Source organism: Amyelois transitella, chromosome 21 (genome assembly GCF_032362555.1).
Source record: "Amyelois transitella isolate CPQ chromosome 21, ilAmyTran1.1, whole genome shotgun sequence".
In the NCBI taxonomy this organism is placed as follows: Eukaryota; Metazoa; Arthropoda; class Insecta; order Lepidoptera; family Pyralidae; genus Amyelois; species Amyelois transitella.
Window position 1 is genome coordinate 4,613,632 of NC_083524.1, and position 22,193 is coordinate 4,635,824.

The 22,193-nt window shown below is 34.6% G+C and overlaps 2 protein-coding genes across 3 annotated transcripts in view; one reads left to right on the forward strand and one right to left on the reverse strand.

Moving 5' to 3' along the window:
• The window catches only part of LOC106138774 (transcription factor egl-13), a 237,794-nt gene that overhangs the window by 160,321 nt on the left and 55,280 nt on the right, over nucleotides 1-22,193 (forward strand). For both annotated transcript variants that reach the window (XM_060950361.1, XM_060950362.1), the window contains exon 2: nucleotides 10,122-10,655. In XM_060950361.1, the coding sequence (XP_060806344.1) occupies nucleotides 10,122-10,655 (534 nt within the window). The remainder of the gene's footprint in view (nucleotides 1-10,121; nucleotides 10,656-22,193) is intronic.
• LOC132903105 (uncharacterized) lies at nucleotides 232-4,452 on the reverse strand. The gene has a single exon (XM_060950462.1). The coding sequence runs from the start codon at nucleotides 4,414-4,416 to the stop codon at nucleotides 232-234; it is 4,185 nt and encodes a 1,394-aa protein (XP_060806445.1). The 5' UTR covers nucleotides 4,417-4,452.

Genomic DNA, 22,193 nt, shown 5'->3' on the forward strand with positions numbered 1-22,193 from the left:
CTTGGACATTCCGCCCACCATGGACATTATGTCCATAAAACAATGAATGAGATGTTAAAAACATTCACTATGCTATCTTTAAACTTAATGTTTTACTTAACAAAAATCAAATCTTCATAAATGTAACGAAAGTAAAAATAACAAAAAGAAACTAACCTACTAATTCATAAGAAAAGGTTAATAGAAGTGCATGTGTATCAGTGTAAATGATAAAAAAAATACCACAAATTTCTATTTAGCTATAGGTAAAATACACAACTTTGAGACGGGTCTTTTAATTATATTCCCTTTACATTTTAAAGTAACAACACGCGTAATCTTATCCAACCCAGGGTGCTTTTGAGTTATAACTCCATACAACCATCTCGCAGGGGGAAGATCATCTTCCTTTACTAGTACTATATCACCAATATTTGGTTCTGGCGTTTGATAACTCCATTTGTACCGATGTAAAAATTGTGTAAGATACTCCTGAGACCACCTTCGCCAAAAATCTTGTACCATGCGTTGCATAAACTGCCATCGTTTCAAGCTACTCATGTTTGACGTTTCATAGTTTGCATCTGGTACAAGTACTAATGGCTCCCCAATCAAGAAGTGACCTGGTGTTAAAGGCTCGGGATCATCAGCCGATGAGCTTAAGCTTGATAATGGACGCGAATTAAGACAAGCCTCAATTTGAGATAAGAGAGTGCTCATTTCTTCAAAAGTAAGTGTAGAAGTTCCGATTATCCGTCTAAGGTGATATTTAGTGGATTTTACGCCAGCCTCCCATAGTCCTCCAAAGTTGGGGGAATGCGGTGGGATAAAATGCCATTCAGTACCATTTGTAGATAACCAATCCGCTATTTCTGGCAGTAATCTAGACTTTTCTGCAAATAATAAGGACTTCAATTCACGTTCTGCACCCACAAAATTTGTACCATTATCACTAAAAAGCTCTGCGCAATGTCCTCTTCTAGCTACAAATCTTTTAAAGGCAGCAATGAATCCTTGAGCAGTAAGGTCACTTACTACTTCTAGATGGATTGCTCTAGTCACCATGCAGATGAATAAACAAATATACCCTTTATATGCATGATGACCACGCCCTTTGGACGTTCTTATAGCAATAGGACCAGCATAGTCGACGCCACTTCTTTTGAAAGGTCTCATTGGTGTAACTCTGGCTGTTGGCAATTGTCCCATCAGTTGCTCTCTACGTTGACTTGCATATCGAATACAAATAACACAATTGCGAATATAATGCTTTACTTGGTTTTTAGCGTCAATAACCCAGTATTTTGTTCTAAGATGATTGATCATAATTTGAATACCCCCGTGAATAGTTCGTTCGTGCGTATCCTTTATAATTAAGTTTGTTAAATGAGCTTTAGCCGGAAGAATGATTGGATGTCTTTTATTTACGTTCAAGAAAGTAGCTGTTCTATCCAACCGCCCACCAACACGTAAAAGTCCATCATCGTCAAGGTAAGGATTTAACGGTTTAAGTTTGCTTTTTGTTTTAACTGTTCCTCCTTTAGTTATACTTTCAATATCTTCATAAAAACTTCGAACTTGGCATTGCTTTACGTATATATGTAATGTTTGTTGTAATTCTACATTAGTTAGCCATTGAGAACCTTCATTGGTTTTATTAATGCTTTTCAAAATAAATCGCCTGCACCACGATATAACTCTTAGAAGTCTCCTTAATGATGAGAATCTTTCCCATATAATAACATCATCATCTATACTTGTTAATACTTGACATATTTTATTACCTTTTTCTTCTGTATTTGTATCATATGTTATATCATCTCCATTGTAATTTATGACTACCTTTCTCAAAAAATCTGGTCCTTGCTTCCACAGTCTCATTTTTGAAATGTCAGACGGCATAATTCCACGCGATGCAATATCCGCAGGATTATATTTTGATTGGACATGAGACCATTGAGATCTGTCTAAACTTCCTAAAATCTCTGCTACACGGTTAGCGACGAATACTTTCCACCGGCTTGGATGGCTACTAAGCCATGCAAGTACAACTGAAGAATCACTCCACGCATGAATGTGTTGCTTTGGAATACCTAAAATATCAGCTACCTCTATTAATAATTTAGAAAGTATTGTTGCCCCACAAAGTTCTAATCGGGGTATTGACAGTTGTTTGATAGGAGCTACTTTTGTTTTAGAAGTAACAAGGTTTACATTAATATTACTACATTTATCAATAACACGGATATAGACAACTGCGGCATATGCTTCACTCGATGCATCGCAAAATCCATGAAGCTGAACAGAAGTATCATCCTTTCGAGTGTTCATCCATCGGGGTATCTCGAAACTTTTTATTAATAAAAGCTCGTTTCTATATGCGACCCATTCGGTTAGTAATTGAGGCGTAAGTTTTTCATCCCATTTCAAACCTGATGTCCATAGTTTTTGAATAAAAATCTTAGCTTTTATTACAATTGGAGCAAGCCAACCTAATGGATCATAGAGACGTGATATATCTGAGATCACTTTCCGTTTCGTGATTGGCTCTTCAATTGTCGGCAACTGCACTAAATATTTAAATGTATCGTTACATTTGTCCCACGTAAGACCCAATATTTTAGTAATCGAATCAGATTTATCAACAAACTTTGGTGTTTCTGTCTTAGACTCTTGCTCTGCAATTCTATTATCATTGTCTTCACTGTTTCTATTATCTTTTATTTGCTCTTTCATACTTTTATCTCCAAGTTTTTCTTCGTTTTCTATCCACTTCATTAGATTTTTATCATTGCTTGTCCACTTTTGTAATTCAAACCCTCCTTTTCTAAGCAATTGTTTCATTTCAGTATATAGCTGTTGACCTTCTATAAAATTTTCACATCCTGACATCAAATCATCAACATAAAAGTCTGACAACACTTTTTTTGCAGCTATTGGGAAATGAACACCCTCGTCATAAGCTACTTGACGTAATGAGCGAATTGCTAAATATGGAGCTGACGATGTACCAAATGTAACTGTCAAAAGTCGATAATGTTGCACCTCAGAAGCAGAATCTTCACGCCAAAGAATACGCTGAAAATCAACATCTTCTGAAGATACACGAACTTGACGATACATCTTCACAATATCAGAAGAAATACATACAGGATGTGCCCGCCATCTCATTAAAATATGTCTCAAGTCATCCTGTAATGTGGGACCAACCAACAAATCTTGATTTAAAGAAACACCGTTGGATCCTGGGCACGATGCGTCAAAGACAATACGTACTTTTGTTGTACTTCTATCGTTGCGCACCACAGCAAAATGTGGTAAATAAAAACCTTTGGAGCTTTTATGTTCTTCAGGTGGAATAATCTCCATATGATTTAGACTGAGATATTCAGCAAATACCTCTGCATATTTTTCTTTCAAATCTTTCTCCTTGTCTAATTTACGTTCTAATGAATATAATCTTCTAAGTGCTATTTCTTTTGAGTTTCCATTTAAGCATTGTGGACTGTATTCTTTGAATGGCAGCTTCACTATATAACGACCAAAAGAATCCCTTTTAGTCGTGCTTGAATATATTGATTCACATAGCTGTTCCTCTTCCGTTAAATGTTTCTTTGCTTTAACTAACGAAGGTTCGGCTTCTATTTCCCAAAATTTCCTCAAAAGCTTATCATCTTCTTCTATCTGAACATGCATAGTTACATTTGTATTACAAATAATCGTCCCAACATCTTCACCTTCATCAGTTTCTCCGGATATTATCCATCCCAGAGATGTATTTTGCGCTATAAGGCAACTGTTAGAATCTTTAACTAGGCCCTGCTTTATAATTTGACTGTACACCTTTGCACTGAGCAAAAGATCAATTTTATTGGGAGTAGCAAAGGTAGGGTCAGCCAACGACAATTGTGTAAACTTTGGACACAATTGAACTGCCACTTTCTTACTAGGAAGACAGTTGGTCAGTTTGTCTAACACATGAGCTTTTACTCGAACAACAAAATTGGTATCAAGAAGTGATTGCAATTGGATAAAAACTATATACTTAGAAACCACTGAAGGGCTCCTGTCACTTCCTAATACCGAAACATTACTTTTGCTTGCAATTTTCTTCAGTCCAAGTAATTGAACTGCAGACTCTGTTATAAACGAAGCCTGTGAACCCTGGTCTAACATTGACCTAAAAGTAATGTTTGCTCCTGTTCGAGATTGAATTTTAACTAAAGCAGTTGCCAGCAATACCTGAGATTGAGCTTTAGAGCAACAGCCTACTACAACATCATTGGAATCGCCTTGTATGACTACTGAGGACACAGCTTCGGCCCCATCCGATTGATTGGTATTTGTATCGCTTGAGTCATCAATCGACGGGACTGCTGAATTGGAATGAAGTAGAGAATGATGTTTCCTGGAACATATTCGGCATCTAGTTGACATGCGACATGAAACTACGGAATGGCGTGGACCTAAACAGTTAAAGCATAAACCTGGTTTTGGACAAAATTGCGACGTGTATCGACATCATCCCTCGAAAACTTTTGGCATGTATATAATTTATGGTTTTCGATACAATATGGACAACTTAAGGTAGTGGTGACATGAAGAGCTTTAACATTGTTAAAAGAGTTACGGCTGAATGTCTTATTAACACTATTTTTACTATTTAAAAACTCGAATGCGTGAAATCTGTTCTCTAAAAACTGTTGAAACAGATTCCACGATGGCAATTCTTGAGATGAGCTACTGACAGCTAATTCCCACTGTTTTCTAGTTTCTATATCTAACTTTAAACTTAAAATATATATTACCATTATATCCCATTCTTTTACATTAATACCTAATTGTTTCAAAGCATTAAGACATTCATTACTTGTGTCTAATAATTCTTTTAAGGCACTCGATGACTCAACAGTAATGTTTTTTTGACTCATAAATCGCGACAAAATACAACTAGCCAAGTACTTTTTATTGTTATATCTGTTTTCTAATTTGTTCCAACATATCATATAATTTTCCCCGGTAATAGGCACATGCCGTAGCAGCTGCTCTGCTTCACCTGATAAGTGGCTCTTAAGATAGTGAAGTTTCTGCACTTCATCGAGTGTCTTATTGTTATGAATTAGCGAAACAAATAAGTTATAAAAGCTAGTCCATTCGGAATACTGGCCGCTAAAAATTGGTAACGAAATTTTGGGTAACTTTATATTGGAAACATGTTGAGAGGCATCGGACATCTCATTATCTGATATACTTGCGTAATTATTTTTCAACTTGCACAGCATTTCTTTTAAATCCGATTTATATTCAATGTAAACATCTTCAGTTGACGAATACAAATCTTGAGTGTGATAATCAGATTCTTCCAACTCATTTGGTTTACACTCTTCAATTATTCTTCTATGGGTGGAATAAAAAGATGACCACAATGTATCAAGAATCTCTAGTCTCGTCTCCACATAAGAGCTGGTAAGTCTATCCTTGGGAGTCTTTTTAAAATTACGCCTCGCTTTAGAGAGACTAGAAATAGTATCATACTGAAGCTTAAACAACGAACTCATCTTGTATGTGCACTTTTAGACAATCTCTATAGGTATCTATTATTTTCCCCTTTATAGAAGATTCAAGATACAGATTACTTACAGATTTGTCACCACATTAAATAAAACTGCATTTTCTATCGGTTGATAAGTATTGATACCTTCACGCTTTGATGATAAAAAACACATCTGTTTCATTGGGTTCATGCTATGAAGCAATAGTGAAATATCCGCCATTAGATGCTTCCGTATGTCGCTTGCGGAACTAGGCCGCAATCCGGCGATAGGACCATGTTCAATGAGGGTCCAATTAAATAAAAATACCGTGTCCTAGGCGAACTAAAAAAGAAAAATTTATTCCTCCATCTTACCAACTAATAACAAAGATAAAAAACCATAGCAACCGAACAATGCCAAAAATCAAAAGAGTCCATAAACTTACAACAAAACTTTATGCTTGGACAGACATCTTCCAAGTCGTCTTGCTAGTCTTAATTTTACTTCATACTTTTTAACCAGATCTTTACCTATGTACCTACTTATTCAAATACTTTTGGCAACTCCCAAAAAGCATCAATGAAATATCGACATTTTAATATTCACTTAGAAATTCGCGCGTTATTAGAAGGGAGTGCGTTTCGTTTAACTAAAACAATTTGCTCCCAATTTGGTTACGTCATTGTTCGCCCGCCCCTCGGTTCAGAAATTGAAATCAGCTGTGCCCCATTGACTTGCTGTGATATTTTTATCGCCTTATTGAATTTTACATTTGTGTTTTATTTGTTTTTTTTTATACGGGCATAAATTTTGAATGTTTTAATTTTGAGCAAAATGTTGAGTTACAGTTAAATAAGATGCTCATATGAATAACTAGCTGTGCCCGCGACTTTGTCCGTGTGGAATAGTTATTTTATTTTGGGCATCACTGAAGCCCAAATTCAAGAATAAATAATGTTCTCTGATTTTTTTGACATTCTTCATTATTTCTTCGCTCCTAATAGTTGCAGCGTGATGTTATATAGTCTAAAGCTACCCTCGATAAATTGTCTATTCAACACAAAAAGAATATTTCAATTCGAACCAGTAGTTCCTTAGATTAGCGCGTTCAAACAGGCAATCTTTAAGTAGCGTTATAATATTAGTATAGATAATGCTTAGGAAATAATTGAATTATATAGTTGGTAAAATATTTAAAAAAAAAACCCTAATTTAAATGAAATCTTCTAATTTTCTTTATCATCGTCATACAGCTTCTTAGATTTCCAGCCTTGTGATGTTTGAATTTGTCTATCCCATAAGGAATACAGACGTGATATAAGTACTTCATGTGTTTCGTATGTGTTCATAAAGAAATGAAAACCCAATTTGTCTTATTAAAACATATTTATTAACATACATTTTAGATATCATTTCTAAATGCTTCATCACACTCATAACGGAATCTAAAATTACATAGATAAAAATAGATTTAACATCGTTTCTGAACATAACATTGACTTGTCAAATTTCCCGCCAATCGGCCATATTGTTCGCACCACAGCAGGACACCATTGTGTGCGTAATGAAAAGGAAATTAATAGTTACAATCCACACAGATTCTCCTGCAATAGCGATGATCTTTATTTCAATACCAACAAGGTCGAAAGTAGCAAAATTGAAAGATTCTGTTCAAATCTTAACGAGAAATAAGACAAATGCTGAGGGATTTAGTGCTGAATGGTTTTCGAAATCGATTTCAGGCTTATTCAGTATAGTAAATAAAATAGGCGATTCATTTGATGTTAGATTTTCAATAAGCAAAATACAAATCTTATTATTTAGAACGCCATTTATAGATTGAATTTTTATACTTTATTTTCTTTTGTCGTTTAATTTTAATTCTAACTTATGATTGTCGTTCATTTACAAATTACGCTATTCGGTTCATGAAATTTTAGTTTAGTTGGCACGCATGCATAATACATATTTTCAATTTGTTTCTTTTCTTAGTAGTTCGCACATGATTAAGATCGTTATCCTTATCAATCCCAATTACAAGTTTATCACCTATTTCTTCATTCATATCCATATTATATATTTCTGGAGTTATACTTACTTTAACAAGAATGAATAAAAAATCAGAATGTCTGTAAGGTTTTAGATTTGTCGTCAAACAAGTCGTCGCCAACTTCCCTTTAAGTCTGCGGGACTATAATTTAATTTTGCGTCACTGTGCTAACGGGTCTTTTGTCTTGTGTTTTCATCGATTTCTCGTTTGACCTTTACAAATATGTATCTTGGGTGAAACTGTTTTAGTCTTTTCTTTGTGTTTTTAAATATATCAAATATTGATACATTTGACATCGTTTTTTCTTACAGGGTACACAGTAATAAGAAGACTCGAAGGCCACGATCAGCTAGATGACTATGTCATCAAATTGAGGTCAGACTTCAGAGATAGTAACAAGTTGCTAGGCCGAATGTATCAAAAGTATGTATAATAAATATCAGTGGAATAGTTTTTGACAGTTGGCGTTTATTATAACGTTGTCAGTAAACATACCTACGCGGTCAGTGTTATTTTTTTTAAATAAAGTAAAATACCTGCCCTTCTATTTAAGTGATCTTCATTAATATACTAGATACGCCGTCAAACAGACATCAAGGCTGCCAGACAGTTTGCGCAGAAATTTGTTTGTTAGTTCTACCAATGAAGACTTAGTTTATTCCCTTTATACTTGTGAGTTTCGACTCTTGTTCGGTTACAAATAACGAAATATAAACTTCAATCATAGCACCAACTACCAGCGTTAAGAAATTGTTAAGTGATTATTTTTTTTATTAACACAACTTAATATCTTTACAACGTATTTATCCCTAAGAGGGACAAATCTATTCAGAAGAGTTTCTTGCCCATCGCCTTTTACAATCTTCAATGAAGAGACAGCTGATACGTACTTTGATTTTCTTTACTACCAGACCACCATGGAAGGTTGCATGAAATGCATCTGCTTTTTTGCTCATTCTTATCAATATAATTTCTTTTTTCGTTTCGTTTTTTCTTCTTACGATATTACCGGATAGGAAATGAAGTGGTTATTTCAAAATTCTGGTGACATCAAGGCATACATTATGTGCGGTCGCAATTTCAATTAAAACAATTCTATTGGAGACGAACCTATGGCCCCAAGAAGAAGAAAACATCTCAGTTCATCTCACTCAGATTAGCTTAGCGACACATAAACACTGCTAAACACGAATCACAAACGTTTTATCGCGGCATTAACAAACATACACCCAAGAATAATCAAGATCACACAATCAGGACCAGAATCTCTAGACCTGTTTTAAACCCTTACTTGACACATGGAGTTAATTTAAACTAGAATTGACAATTCTCAATATAGTTTTACTATCATGAAATGCTTCTGCAATTTGTTGTATTAAAAGTTTAAAGTACCTACTATATATATTCTAGTATAATAACATGAATTACCTATTTGACTTATGAAACTTTTCAATAATGTTCTATTTAAAATTTATGAAAACCAGTTTTGAAATTACAACTCGGGAATTTTTTGAACATTTAATATATTAAAATAAGATGTTTGTTTTTGTAAAAAATAGTTAGTAAATCCATCTTACCTAAGTATACATAATTGGTTATTAAAATACAAATATCATAGTAATTGATTTTTGATTATATCGTGACGGCATTTAATTTTAAGCTGTTCTAATGTTTAAAATAATATCCAAGTTAAACAATCAGCTTGCCACTTCCTCCCGTATATTTCAATGTCTCCACTCACAGCTCCAGATTACGAAAGGTCTATTTACACTGGGCGGCAGCTGCTTCACCGGACACCTTAAGTCTAAAGGCTTGCAATTAGCACAATTAGTAGAGGCCAATTAGATGCTTTAACGAAGCGAGTCCGGAGTTTTGGAGACAAATACTACGTTTGACGTCTGACCCGGAGGATGTACCAGCTTGTTTGTAACTAAGTTTGCTGATTATTGTGTAAATTAACTTCAAACTTAATTGCGATGAAGCGATCGCTTTGATGGACGCAATTAATCATAGTTACAAGTTTCATGCTAGCCTGGTAGCGCGGTAAAACATAGTATGTCTCAGCTACTTCGTAAAAATGAAAAACAACCGATAAATACAAACTATATACATTTTTAGTAGCTACTCCTTTAAATCAGAGTACCTTAACTTAAAATAATCTTTTGACTGGTGTTCAACAAGAATTTTCATGTAAATCGATGTTTGATTATGCGCAGTTATTATACCAGTTACATACTTTACGCATATTTAGTTTGCATATCTTGTACTATAATAATAAAATCCCAAATGCTTATTGCACATGTAACTGCTTAAAATTTGTGTTTGTTTCGAGATAGGTATTCTAAGTACATTGTATTTTACAAATGAACTTGATGTTCTACCTTTGAAAAACAACAGGACTTTCAATTTATCATTCTTCTTAGCTTGTCCTTCTACAGCCTAAAATAAAAAGATTACGAAGAGATAAACGAATTACCCAACCATATCTAATAAGCTTCATGTTATAGAAGCAATAAAATATGTACGAATAAGAACTAATGACTACTTTTCTTCCACAGAAACATGTCATCTAAACGGAAATCACCGCCGTCCAAATTGCAAGAAGGCGCCGCTGATTCCGACAAGCCCGAGCCCGGCCCTGCCACCCTGGAGTTCTCCGACCAGCCCGAGTCCGACCCTGAGCAGCAAACCTTCTACAAGTTCTCACCGAGCTCCTCAACTAGAAGCTCCATCAGCGAAGAAGGCTCAAATTACGACGACGAGAGACCACCAAAAAAGCAAAGATTCGATACCGACATGACAAACAATCTCCTAGTCCCTGGCCCTTTTTTAGGTCTTCATCAAGTGAACGACCTTCAAGGCAGAAGACGCGGCTCCTCGGAATGCAGTAGTCCAGGTGCTGAGGCGAAAGTTTTGAGCCTGTGTAACAATAATAATTCACTGCTGAATCATAACAGCGCGTTGTCTCTCGCGCCGCCTCATAAGCGGTCGATGGATGATGTTCTAAAGAGATTAACGTCGAAAATGAATAATAGTACTATTAAGGAAGAGAAGAGGCCTACGCCTTCGACTACGCCCGTGAAACATAACAAGTAAGTGAACTTTCATTTAACTTTATTACGTAAGTAACCTGTCTTTTTCGTACATATACTTAGGAAGCAAAATTTCATGAAATTATTTTAGTGTTTAGGTAGGTATGTGGTACTTAAATGATTGTGAAGAGGTAACAAAAAGCAAACTTTTCACATTTATAATATTAGTATGGATTATTTACACAGGATAGGAGATATTTTTTAACAGAGTAGATTTAGGTTAAATTGCTTATACTAATATATAGTGGAGTTTCATGGCAGACGAAACGATTACTGCATGCTCTTTGATGAAACATGGCACATATCTACTGAAGTGGAAAAAGGAAATGGATCACATAACCAATGTTAGGTCTATTACCATCATCTTTAGGTATATTATACTAAAATGGTCTCGTTTCCATATCTCAATAAACAAAGCATCAAACGAACAAAACTGTTCGTGTCATCACAAATTGATCAGCAAATTTTAAGAGATATTTTCCTTAAAGCCTTACATAATACATTTTTATAACTGAACGTAGTCCACATGTATTTACATTAGAAACAGCGATGGCTGATAACAATACCTTGGCAATTATAATATCATGATGACCCTCGCTCCTAGTTTGTTTTGTCTGAGATTGTTTACTTACAATACGGAAGTCGTCATTATTGGATGTGTATCGGTTTGATATCGCGATTGTCTTCATAAAGAATCAGTCACATTAACCATAAAATGAATAGTGAAAATTAATATGTTTTGATTCTTCTTTCAGGCGATCGGCTAGCAACCTGTCACTATTTGAATCTTTATTCTTTCCGTAAGCCTTACGACTGAACGTGACCTATTAGTATTTTCAATACTATTGGCTCTGTCTACTCCGCAAGGGATATAGACGTGATTAACTTCTTCAATCAGGGAAACATTACAATAAACGAGATTTTTGTTTAAACTAAACAAAATCTATGTTGTAACGGAACGTACAAAGGAACCGTTTCACAAACACAACACGAACTGAAAAAGCATTGTCCATTACATTTTAATGACGCTAGTTAATTACCCGAATGCTACATAAAATCGCTGAGACACTTTCATAGTTTGCTGCATAGTTTGATTGCTCATAAGGCTGTCATTAAAAACAATGTTGACGACCACCGGGGTAACTATAAAAGCTTAACGCGGCTTTAATGTAGCTTTAACTCGGTTGCTGTGACTTAGGAATGTTGGGGTATTTCGAGGATGTTGACAGGTATTGATGTAACCTAGAGTAATAAATGTACGGGACAAATTACACAGGTTGAGCTAGACTTGAAGTTGCATCGACATGAAACGTACTAAGTGAATGATGCATCATAATACTATAATGATAAACCATAACATACTGTCAAAGAGATGTGAAATCTCCAATTATGCAATATTTGGGTTGAGCCATAAAAAAAAATTTCTACATGCAACGACTCCTCATACGTCGTTCTTCTGCAGTGAAGATGTATTAACTTGGTATTCATCAGGCCACCTGTCACTTCGTTCGGGCGCATTATGTCCAATTCGCATAATGTCCAATTGTCCAGTTCGCAATTGGTCCAATCGCGAACTGGACTAATTGCGAACTGGACCAAATGCGTACTGAACCAATTGCGAACAATTGGACAATTGGACATTTTGCGAATTGGACATAATGCGCTCAACGGCTGTCACTATCAGTGAATTTCGATTGTCTAAATGTGGCCTGCGTGTATTGTGCCTATATACGAGTACAATGTTTACTCCGTATAGTACAAATTTGTTATCATACATATAATAATATCGGATTAATTGTCGAATATTATTATGAGTTCTATAATGTTTGTATTTTTTACCGCTCTTATTGCTTACTATTAAGGCGCTTACACCGCAGACAGGTCCTAGTTTTTGCCGGACATTTATTACACGGCTCGTTAACGTGATTACCATCAGTATTAACAAACAATTTATAGATAATTTTAAACAAAATGTCCCCCTAACGGATCGAAAATTTATTTGCTCCATAAATTTTCATTTGCTGTAAATTATTATGTGCTGTAATAAACGTACAGTTCGCACATAAAATCTACCTGACTATTTTGAAAGCAGTAACGTTGATTTAGTTATAGTTTTATTGTTTGTACCTATACTTACTTTAATATATCTGTCTCTTTTTCTTCCTCCTGGCTGTAGTCCTGGTTGTATCCTCACCGCTCTAGAGAGGAGCCCGGAGTATCACCATGGACCATGAAGTGATTAAGTGACTCAGGTTTTTACACGAAGCGACTCTTATTTGACCCCTGCAACCTTTGCAGGAAAATCGATTATGGTTACCTACACATTCAGTTGCCTGAATGTGCAGGTTTTCTCACGATGTCTTCCTATACCGTAAGAGCATCGGTTAGTATTCAAACTAATGTAGGTACTTACATTACATATTAACAGTAGCTGTTGTTAAATAAAATTTTCAATTATTCTTTAGCTCTTATTTCTACCAATAACATTATGTTAAGGAGTAATAAACATACTTCTCTTATAAAGCGAGACTTGTACAATAGGTATGTTTTGAATTAATTAAAACGCATCATGACCATCGATGTAACTTTGGCACTGGAACTTTCAAGCATACTGGCTAATTTCTAGTTTTGTTTTAAATAATAATAACCCCTAAAACCAACAACATTGCTCTAATCAAACAAACAATGTAACTCCTAGTAACATCCGTGAGATGGTTATCAACAAAGGCTAATTATACAGATAAAGAGCTAGTACGTAAATATTGACACGGCTCCGTCTGACACTGCCTTAACCTTTTATTATTATCTATATCGTTAAACAATATCGGTATCTAATTTAGCAAATAGAACCGGTACAAAGTACTTGTGTTCTGGTAACTGAAGTCAGTAAACAATCTAAGATAATAAAATACTTAATAAGATAGCGACACTTTTTGCCCAATAATTTCTTTGTAACTTTCTGTCGATCGGAAGGTATGTAATTTACCGAATGATTATGACCCCAATTACATTTTTTCAAGACTTGGCTTTATCTACCCCGTAAAGGTCCATCCCTTCTTGTGACTTGAGTATAAATGTTCTCTTATTATATAACCTATACTAGTATAAAAAATATGTATTACCTTACATCTTTTTTATTTTCAATATAATATACTGAATGAGTTTGACCCATGGATTCTATGATCGAAAAATATTCTTAGTTCTGATTTTAACATAATTATTTATTTTATTTAAAACACTGTTATTCGAAGCTCACTTCATGAACATAAAATTCAGGTCCTAGTGACGTGACATAATCACAATATAATACTGTATTGACTGTATTATAAAAATTTTAAAGCAATCAACATTTTTAGTGTAACAATAAGTCATTGTCATGATTAACGATTTAACAATTTGGAATAAAACAGAAGTATGTTATCATTAATTATTTTAACCCTTGATCTGCCTTCATTAAGATAATTTCCAACTACCACCTATAAACATGTCTCTAATTTTTTCTTCCTATTTACAATCGCGATTTTAGAGATTACGCTCAAAAGTAACTAAAGAAATAAGCACATTCGTAGAGTGCAAGCTTTCAACTGGCTAAGTTGCGAAGAAATTATGTGCTTCCGGAAATCGGACACCGTTTGCTAATATGATAAGGAAAAAGATTGTAAACCTGGGAAGATAAGTTAGCCAAAATGTTTTTATTCCTTACGAGGAAGACAGAGTGAACAATCTTATTTTTGATTATTTTTAAAGCCTTTACATACAGACAGTCTGTATGTAAAAATAACTCTATTATTTCTAAAATTGTAATATGCTTTTAATTTAATTAGTAAGTACAGTCATGAAGGGATTACAGTTAAAACCAGTGTACCGCAGTTTTTGTACTATATAACGTTAAGCTAGGCTTTGATGTTTTGGAGAAGCTGTCTGGACTACTATAAATATCACACAATTTAGTGTAACAAAGTGTTCTTAACGATGTACTCTTAACTGCCTGACATTATGTTAGAAATTAGGGTATTCACACTATAATTTAGAGGATTGAAAAAAGATCTTAATGCATTTTAATTCAAGGAAAATGTTTATAAACTTAGAATTTTTCTTTTAGGCGATGGGATCGCAACCTTTGTTTATTTAAATCTCAATCCCATTATAAAGTCATTCAATTAAAAGTCTTATTTGAGTCTTGTGCCTAGTGACTCTGGCTGTCCCGTTAAGTATAAAGAAAAAATACAACTGTCGTGAACTATGTATATACTTTTTTTTTCCCCTGCCAGTCTACGATCAAAACCATTTTAGGGTTGACTTAAATTTCATAAATCACGTATTTTTGTTATGTGGCAAAATATACATTACGTCTTGTTCCTTATATGGTAAACAGAGCTAATAGTCAGCCCACGTTCGGTTAATAATAAAATGTTTCAGATTATGACTAGTGACCTAAAAAATGGTTTATTAGTTTTTATTTGTCTAGATTAAATAAAAGAGAAGCGGCTAAAACGTTTTTTTCTTATTTTTCAGACCAATATAGACGCATTATATGATACGTTTCGTTTTAAATTAACCATTTTGATATTCAGTTAATTTTCTCCCATTATCAACGTTGTGAAATATAGCCTACCGGGCTCTGCCTACCCCTAAAGTCTACCCCGTAACGGATTTATTCGTGTACCAACCCTATGTTTCTCTAATCTCTCACACAGTTATTATAATTAACTATCCTACAACATTAGCATGCTAACAATAAACACGTTATTGTTTTACAAGTGTTCCCCACTAATTAGCGAGTAAGTCCGCTAATTAAAATGGTATTTCTGAAACCACATAAGTACGTTGTTAATCTGTACATCTGAAATTAATTAGGATATGAATCCTTCCTTTAAAATACTTTTTAAATGCATAGTTTTAGTAGTTATGTAATAATGAATTTTTGTAACTAAACCCAAAAGATGTGACAATTATTAAGTGATGTTCTAAAATAATGAATAAAACAAATTTTTAGTAACGATATAGGTATACACGCAGTGGCAGAAATAAGCCGAAAAGTTGAGAAGAGTTAAGAGTCACAGGAAATATATACCTTACATTTTACTATCTCGAAAACTGTTTTGGTGAACCATAGGTCAGCAAGCTTATACTTAAAACAATGACTGATAGCTTAATTTATATAAAGCCAAGTTCACAATAGAGCGGCCGAACACTAAACACGAAACATATTAAGACGAATGTTCGGCCATTGTCCTCGGGCCGGTAATTAAACGCGGCATTACTGCAGTAATCAGTGCTTCAGATTAAGATACTCAGGTAATGTACTGCGATCCATCTCAGTTATGACTGGTGTGAATCCGCCTTTAGTTGCGTGGTCCAAGTAAGAGCGGACGAATAAGTTTATGGAAATATTTTTAAATGCTATGTTTGCTTATGGTTATCTAGAATGTATTGTTTCCTTTCTATTATTTTAATTAATTACAAAATTGACGTGTACGAGGAATACTGTAATTTTTATATCTTTGCGTTCTATCATTTTTTTTACCTGAGCCTAATTTTTGCTGAAGCTGTGTTGGCGTTACGGGTTACGTCCATCGTTTAAGAAGTTTTAAGTTATTGTCTTTTTATTAAAGCTTATTAGTGACAATACTAAAATCCGCTATGACTGTAAACAAAACAGGCGGTCTTGACCTCCGTTGTTGGTAAAAATGCTTGTGAGAAGTCTTACACTAGCACCACACGTCATAACAAAAACGCTAACAATAGTAGAAGGCGTGATTTGTACGGTGATATATATTTCGAAAGTACAATATAAGTGGTCCAAATTATAAAAGGCCGTAACATTAGTTAATGTTAAAATCATATTTGAGGCGATTTTGAATGATGATCTACCCAGGCTTTTAATTTCTCAATTAACCTTACCATGGATTTATTGAAATATATTTGTAGCTTTTTTCATAAGACGAAAAAACTTTGCGCGCAGTGTGATTTCCGGTAATTTCAAATAGAACAACTCCATATCTTTCCGATGGATGTCGTAAAAGGCGACTAAGGGATAGATAGGCTTATAACTTCCTTTTGTAGGCGATGGGCTAGCAACCTGTCACTATTTGAATCTCAATTCCATCATGGAGCCATAGAGCTAAACGTGGCCTATCAGTCGTTTCGAAACTGTTGGCTCTGTCCACCCCGCAAGAGATATAGACGTGACTATATGTTCATATACATATATGCATGTACGAGCATAGCTTGATTAAATCGAGGAAAGTTCTGATCAAGAGTCCCCTAAACTGACGGGGTTGTATGACAATATTGATGACTGTAGATAAAGCAAAAGAAGTATGTAGATCGTGGCACATAAACCAAATATATCATAATGATCGTATTCTCTCTCTAATATAATATTTATAAGAAGTCTCTCTCTATCTCTTATCATAATGTAATTCCTGCTTCCAATTTTGAAACTCCTTACTCCTAGGCTTTCGAAATTCTTCTAAAAATAATTCAATAACTTACGTCAACGTTTGTTTATAACTCTGAACAAGTATTTATTGTCTTCCAATATCGACTGCCTAGTATTCAATACGGTTCAAAGATCATTGGATTACTTGTATTATCATTTAGCAAATTGTTAGTCCAAGGTAAACTGTTCAACAATTGACATTCTACATTATTATTATCTTTACATTGCACAATTGCCGCGTGGTTCCCGGCACTATATAATATTGCCATTCCATCCATTACTTTCACATGAATGTCATAAAAACATAGAAGAAAAAAAAAATCTCTGCATACTTCCATCGCTTCATCCACATTCATAACTCTCTTTATGCAAGCTCGGTTTCGGGTACTCTTGACTGAAAAAATAATCTTGAATAATAAATAATTAAAATGAAACTGATCCACTAGGTTATCAGATTTTATGGATCAGAATAACAGAGCACAATGATTCAGCTTCTATGATGGTTTTGTAGTGTAGAAAAATCATAGTGCGGGCCAGCTCTTATCATATTATGCAGTATGTAAAAGTTAATTTAGGAAAATGCTAATAAACTTTTAATTATTTTAGGCGATGGGCTAACAACTTGCCACTGTTTGATTCAATTTCCATCACTAAGCTATCCAGCTGAAAGTGCCCTTTCAGCCTTTAAAAGATTGTTGGCTCTGTCTACCCCGGAAGAGACATAGAAGTAATACATTATGTATTGCACAAAAACAGCTCCCAAGTTGCAACAAAGAAGCATTCTGCTTAGATTTACCCCACACATGGATTGCTACAGCCGTCGAATTGTTTAAGGTTTATTTGTAGTAAAATTGTCATTGTTTATTGAATGTTTCTTTCTAAACAATGTCGATGACATACGTAATAAAATGACAGGTACTAAGGTTACTAATTCTAAGAATTTCATTTTATACCTATGTTTTTTTTTTCTTTTGTTGTTTGAATATTGCGTGTGTTTTACCCTAATTTGCCAGACAGGTTAATTAAATCATTAAAGTCATACAAATCACTGATTAACATTTACATTGTTATATTAAAGGAGTAAGGTTTAATGGAGAATTAGATGGATTTTGAGTCATTCTTCGGTGATGATGCATCATTAGTTTGTGTCAGTTTATACAATAGGCTGAAGGTAATTATAATTGTTGAAGGTAAATATAAGAAAGGTATTTCGATTTCTAAAGATGTCCATTGTGATGATTTCCTTGAAATTAAACATGGTTTTCAAAGAATTGATTGAAATGTAACATTTGCTAAAACGATAACTAGGTACGTTATGTAAATTGGGATTGTAACCTGACTGGCCTGTTATTACAATAACATAGAAAATAATGAATCTTTTGATGAACCACGAGTTTAAAGCCAAAATTTACTTAAACATCTGGAAATATAAGTAGTTTTGGGTACATTACTACAATGAGAGAAGGAGACCCTTGACTCCGCAAAAGAATTTGTAAGTATCTTACAGAAGTGATTGAAGTTGATAATATTAATCTAATCGGGGACATAATAGCCAAAAGTTCAAGTCTAGAGGTCCATAAACCGGTGAGCTTGTATGACGGAAATTAAATGTGAATGACGCGAAAGACGTATGCAGGGATTGTGGCAAGTGTAACGATGTAGTCTCTGTCTGTATGCATTCCCTTCCGTGAAACAGGCGAGATTTTTAACTGACAAGAGGTAAAAAAACACACGTCACTTATAACCTAGATGATTAAGAAATTGGAATATTTTTCACGTGAATTCAAAATAAACGTGTCAACACAATAACTGATAAGGACGCAAACAATATAGGAACAATTTCGGCTATGTCACAAGGTTATCGTCTTTAGATGAGTGAGACAGAAATATAATCTGCATTAAACATGTTCCCTAATTAATTAGAGCACAAAGTTGAGAGCAATTACATACATACATATAATCACGTCTATATCCCTTACGGGGTAGACAGAGCCAACAGTCCTGAGCGGACTGATAGGCCACGTTCAGCTATTTGGCTTTAAGATAGAATTGAGATTCGAATAGTGACAAGTTGCTAGCCTATCGCCTAAAAAAAGAATCTCAAGTTTGTAAGCCTATCCCTTAGTCGCCTTTTACGACATCCATGGGAAAGAGATGGAGTGGTCCTATTCTTTTTTGTATTGGTGCCGGGACCCACACGGCAAATTGCCGTGCAATTCTTGAGAGCAATTCATTGATTATTTTACATTCAATATGTAATATATTACGTTGTATGTAATATGCAACACACCAACGTAGAACCTAAGTGCTAATTTGAAATTTGGCATGTAGGTTCCATGTGTGGTCTAGTGGTCCGCTGGGAGGATTTCCCAGAAATCCCGCGGGAAGAGAAATTAACTGGATATACGTCAGTAGAAATTTTTGCATAATCTAGTTATCAATATGTTTGTAAGGACTCCATTTTACACTGCACAATACGTTGTTTTTTTGCATGCAAAATTTAAGTGCAATAATAATGAGAAGCTTTGTTTATAAATACAATAGGTACGCAAACATTTCCTGACTGAGTGAAATAAGACCATTAAGAGACGAACCTTTCTATACATATGAAAAATTGTTGTTGCTATAAAATAGCATCTAATTTGTAATCCAATCATTCATACTTGAAATTCAGACCTGTTCGTAGCCAATTTAGTTTCGTAATATCAAAATTATCTGTATTGCGTCCGATACGAAATACTTTGTCGTCGGTTTCCCGCCTTCGTCATTTGAAATTGGAATGCAATAGTAAGCGCAGCGCTGTGATTGGATCATACAATATTCAGGGCGTCCAATCGCAGTACGGCTGTGTCGCCAGTGCATCAAAAATTCCATCTGAATATAGCAGTGTGGCAAGCACTAAAAATGATAATGCCCTAACGTGGCCACTCATACAATTTCAAATGAAGTATTCATGCAACAGTCGGAGTTTACATTTGGGGATGTATTTTTATTGATCACTCAAAATTGGTCAGTTTCGGCACTTTTTATTTATAGAGGTAATATTGGAAAGCCATTTCGTGCGTTGTTTTTTTGCAACACGGTTGTCGTACCGGTTCATATTGTAGGTACCGGCAGTGCATTTGTGGATTATTTAATAGTAAATTTTCTAGACGGCCTAAATTAGGACATAAATATCACTCATCTCCTTTTCGTTCTGAAAGGCCTTTTAAAAGTACCGAAGACCGCCTCAAATCTGTAACGGCCTTTTTTTCTCAAAACATGTGCGTCCTCAAGTTTCTTCTAAGGTTATACCTGCTACTTTTTTAAGTTACCAAAAAATATATATATATTCATTCAAACATTACACATGTCATGTTTTTAACCTTTACGGGATACATAATAGTCAAATAGCGACAAGACTCTTAAAGCCACGCGGAGTTCAGATTCATAGAAAGTGGTAACTACCCGTCGCCTGAAAGAAGAATGCCAAGTATAAAAGCGAAATCTTCAATGTAGGTAAATTTCTTATAGAAAAGACAAAATTTTATTTTGTTGTGAAATATTAACTCCCGAAAGTCCCCGACCTTAACCCGATTTAAAATGCCATCAGTTTGTCCCCCGCCGCCGCTCGCGCTCCGCATGCCTCCAATAAAAACCGCGCCGAGACGGACGGTGTACTGTTAAATAGTAATGAGCACATTGTCGAAAGAAATTTATGGACATGACATCTTTGTTGTGTTAATTTTTTTTTAGTCTTAATTGTACAAAAAATTAAATTCCCGAATTAAAATAACAACTGCGGAATGATTACGAAGATATCTTTTTTTAGGACAATTAATGTAATACATATTCATACTTTAAAAAAAAATAGGTTTGTGCTTATATATTTTTTGTTTGAAATGAATTACCTAACTCAAAATCCTTTATTAATATAATGTAAAAGTTTGTCTGTCTGTTTCTCTTTCACCGATAAACTGCTAGACCGATTCGAATGAAATTCGGTATGCTAAATTAGGCGAGTCGCTAGTTATTAATATTTTGTAGTTATATTTCACACAAAGACCGAAAAAACCTTCATGAAAATCTTGATTTTTATAGAAAGAAGGATTTTCCTAAAATCCCACAGGAACGGAATTAACTAAAATGACACTGACGGAGCCAAAGCATACTCAAGTACTCTGATATTATTTCAAATTCTACGGGCATATCCACACTAATCCAACATATTTGTCAAGAGGGGCGAACAAGACGGATAACCCCGCGCTCGCCGTTGTCTCGAACTAAGGGATTTTTTATTGTGGTCGCAAATTGTGAGCCTTTGGCAACCCTATGTCGTGCATACTTTATATCAGTATGATGTGTTTGTTTATCGGCATCGTCTGCGGGAAATTTACAGTGCATTTTAAATTGTGCAGTTTATACACACATTCATATAATCACGTGTATATTCTTTGCAGGGTAGACAGAGCCAATAGTCTTGAAAAGACTGATAGGCCACGTTGAACTGTTTGGCTTAATTATTGAATAGACAGGCCTATCGTCCAAAAGTTTATAAGCCTATCCCTAAGTCGCCTTTTATGACATCCATGTGAACGAGATAGAGTGGTCCTATACTTTTTTATTGTTGCCGGAAACCACACGGCGTTTTCATTCGTTACGGTGTGGACAGAGTTAACGTTTAGCAGAATATATGATTTAATACAGAGACAGGTCCTATTCTTCCTTTACGTTTAATACTATTTTATAAACTTACATAATATGTTATTGTGTTTTCTCATCATACAACATACTTAGGTACGTTTTAAGTATGAGCGACCGCTTAGTTTCAATACCCTTGAGGTTTAATTATTAATAAAGTAAAAATATCCACCATTTCAGTTAAAAAAAATGACACCGTAATCAAAAAAGTTCAAAAAGAAAATAAAAGAACATTGTATGCAAATGATAATTCAAATCTTTCAAAGTATCAATTTAACGTCCGCCAGCACAATAGACAGAGCCACGATCCCCAACATTAATAGCTAATTACATCTCAATTAATCGTTTGCTATAAAGAGAAATCTTCTCAAAGAAACCTACTCAAATACTGAATTATTTTCTAATTTATTCAG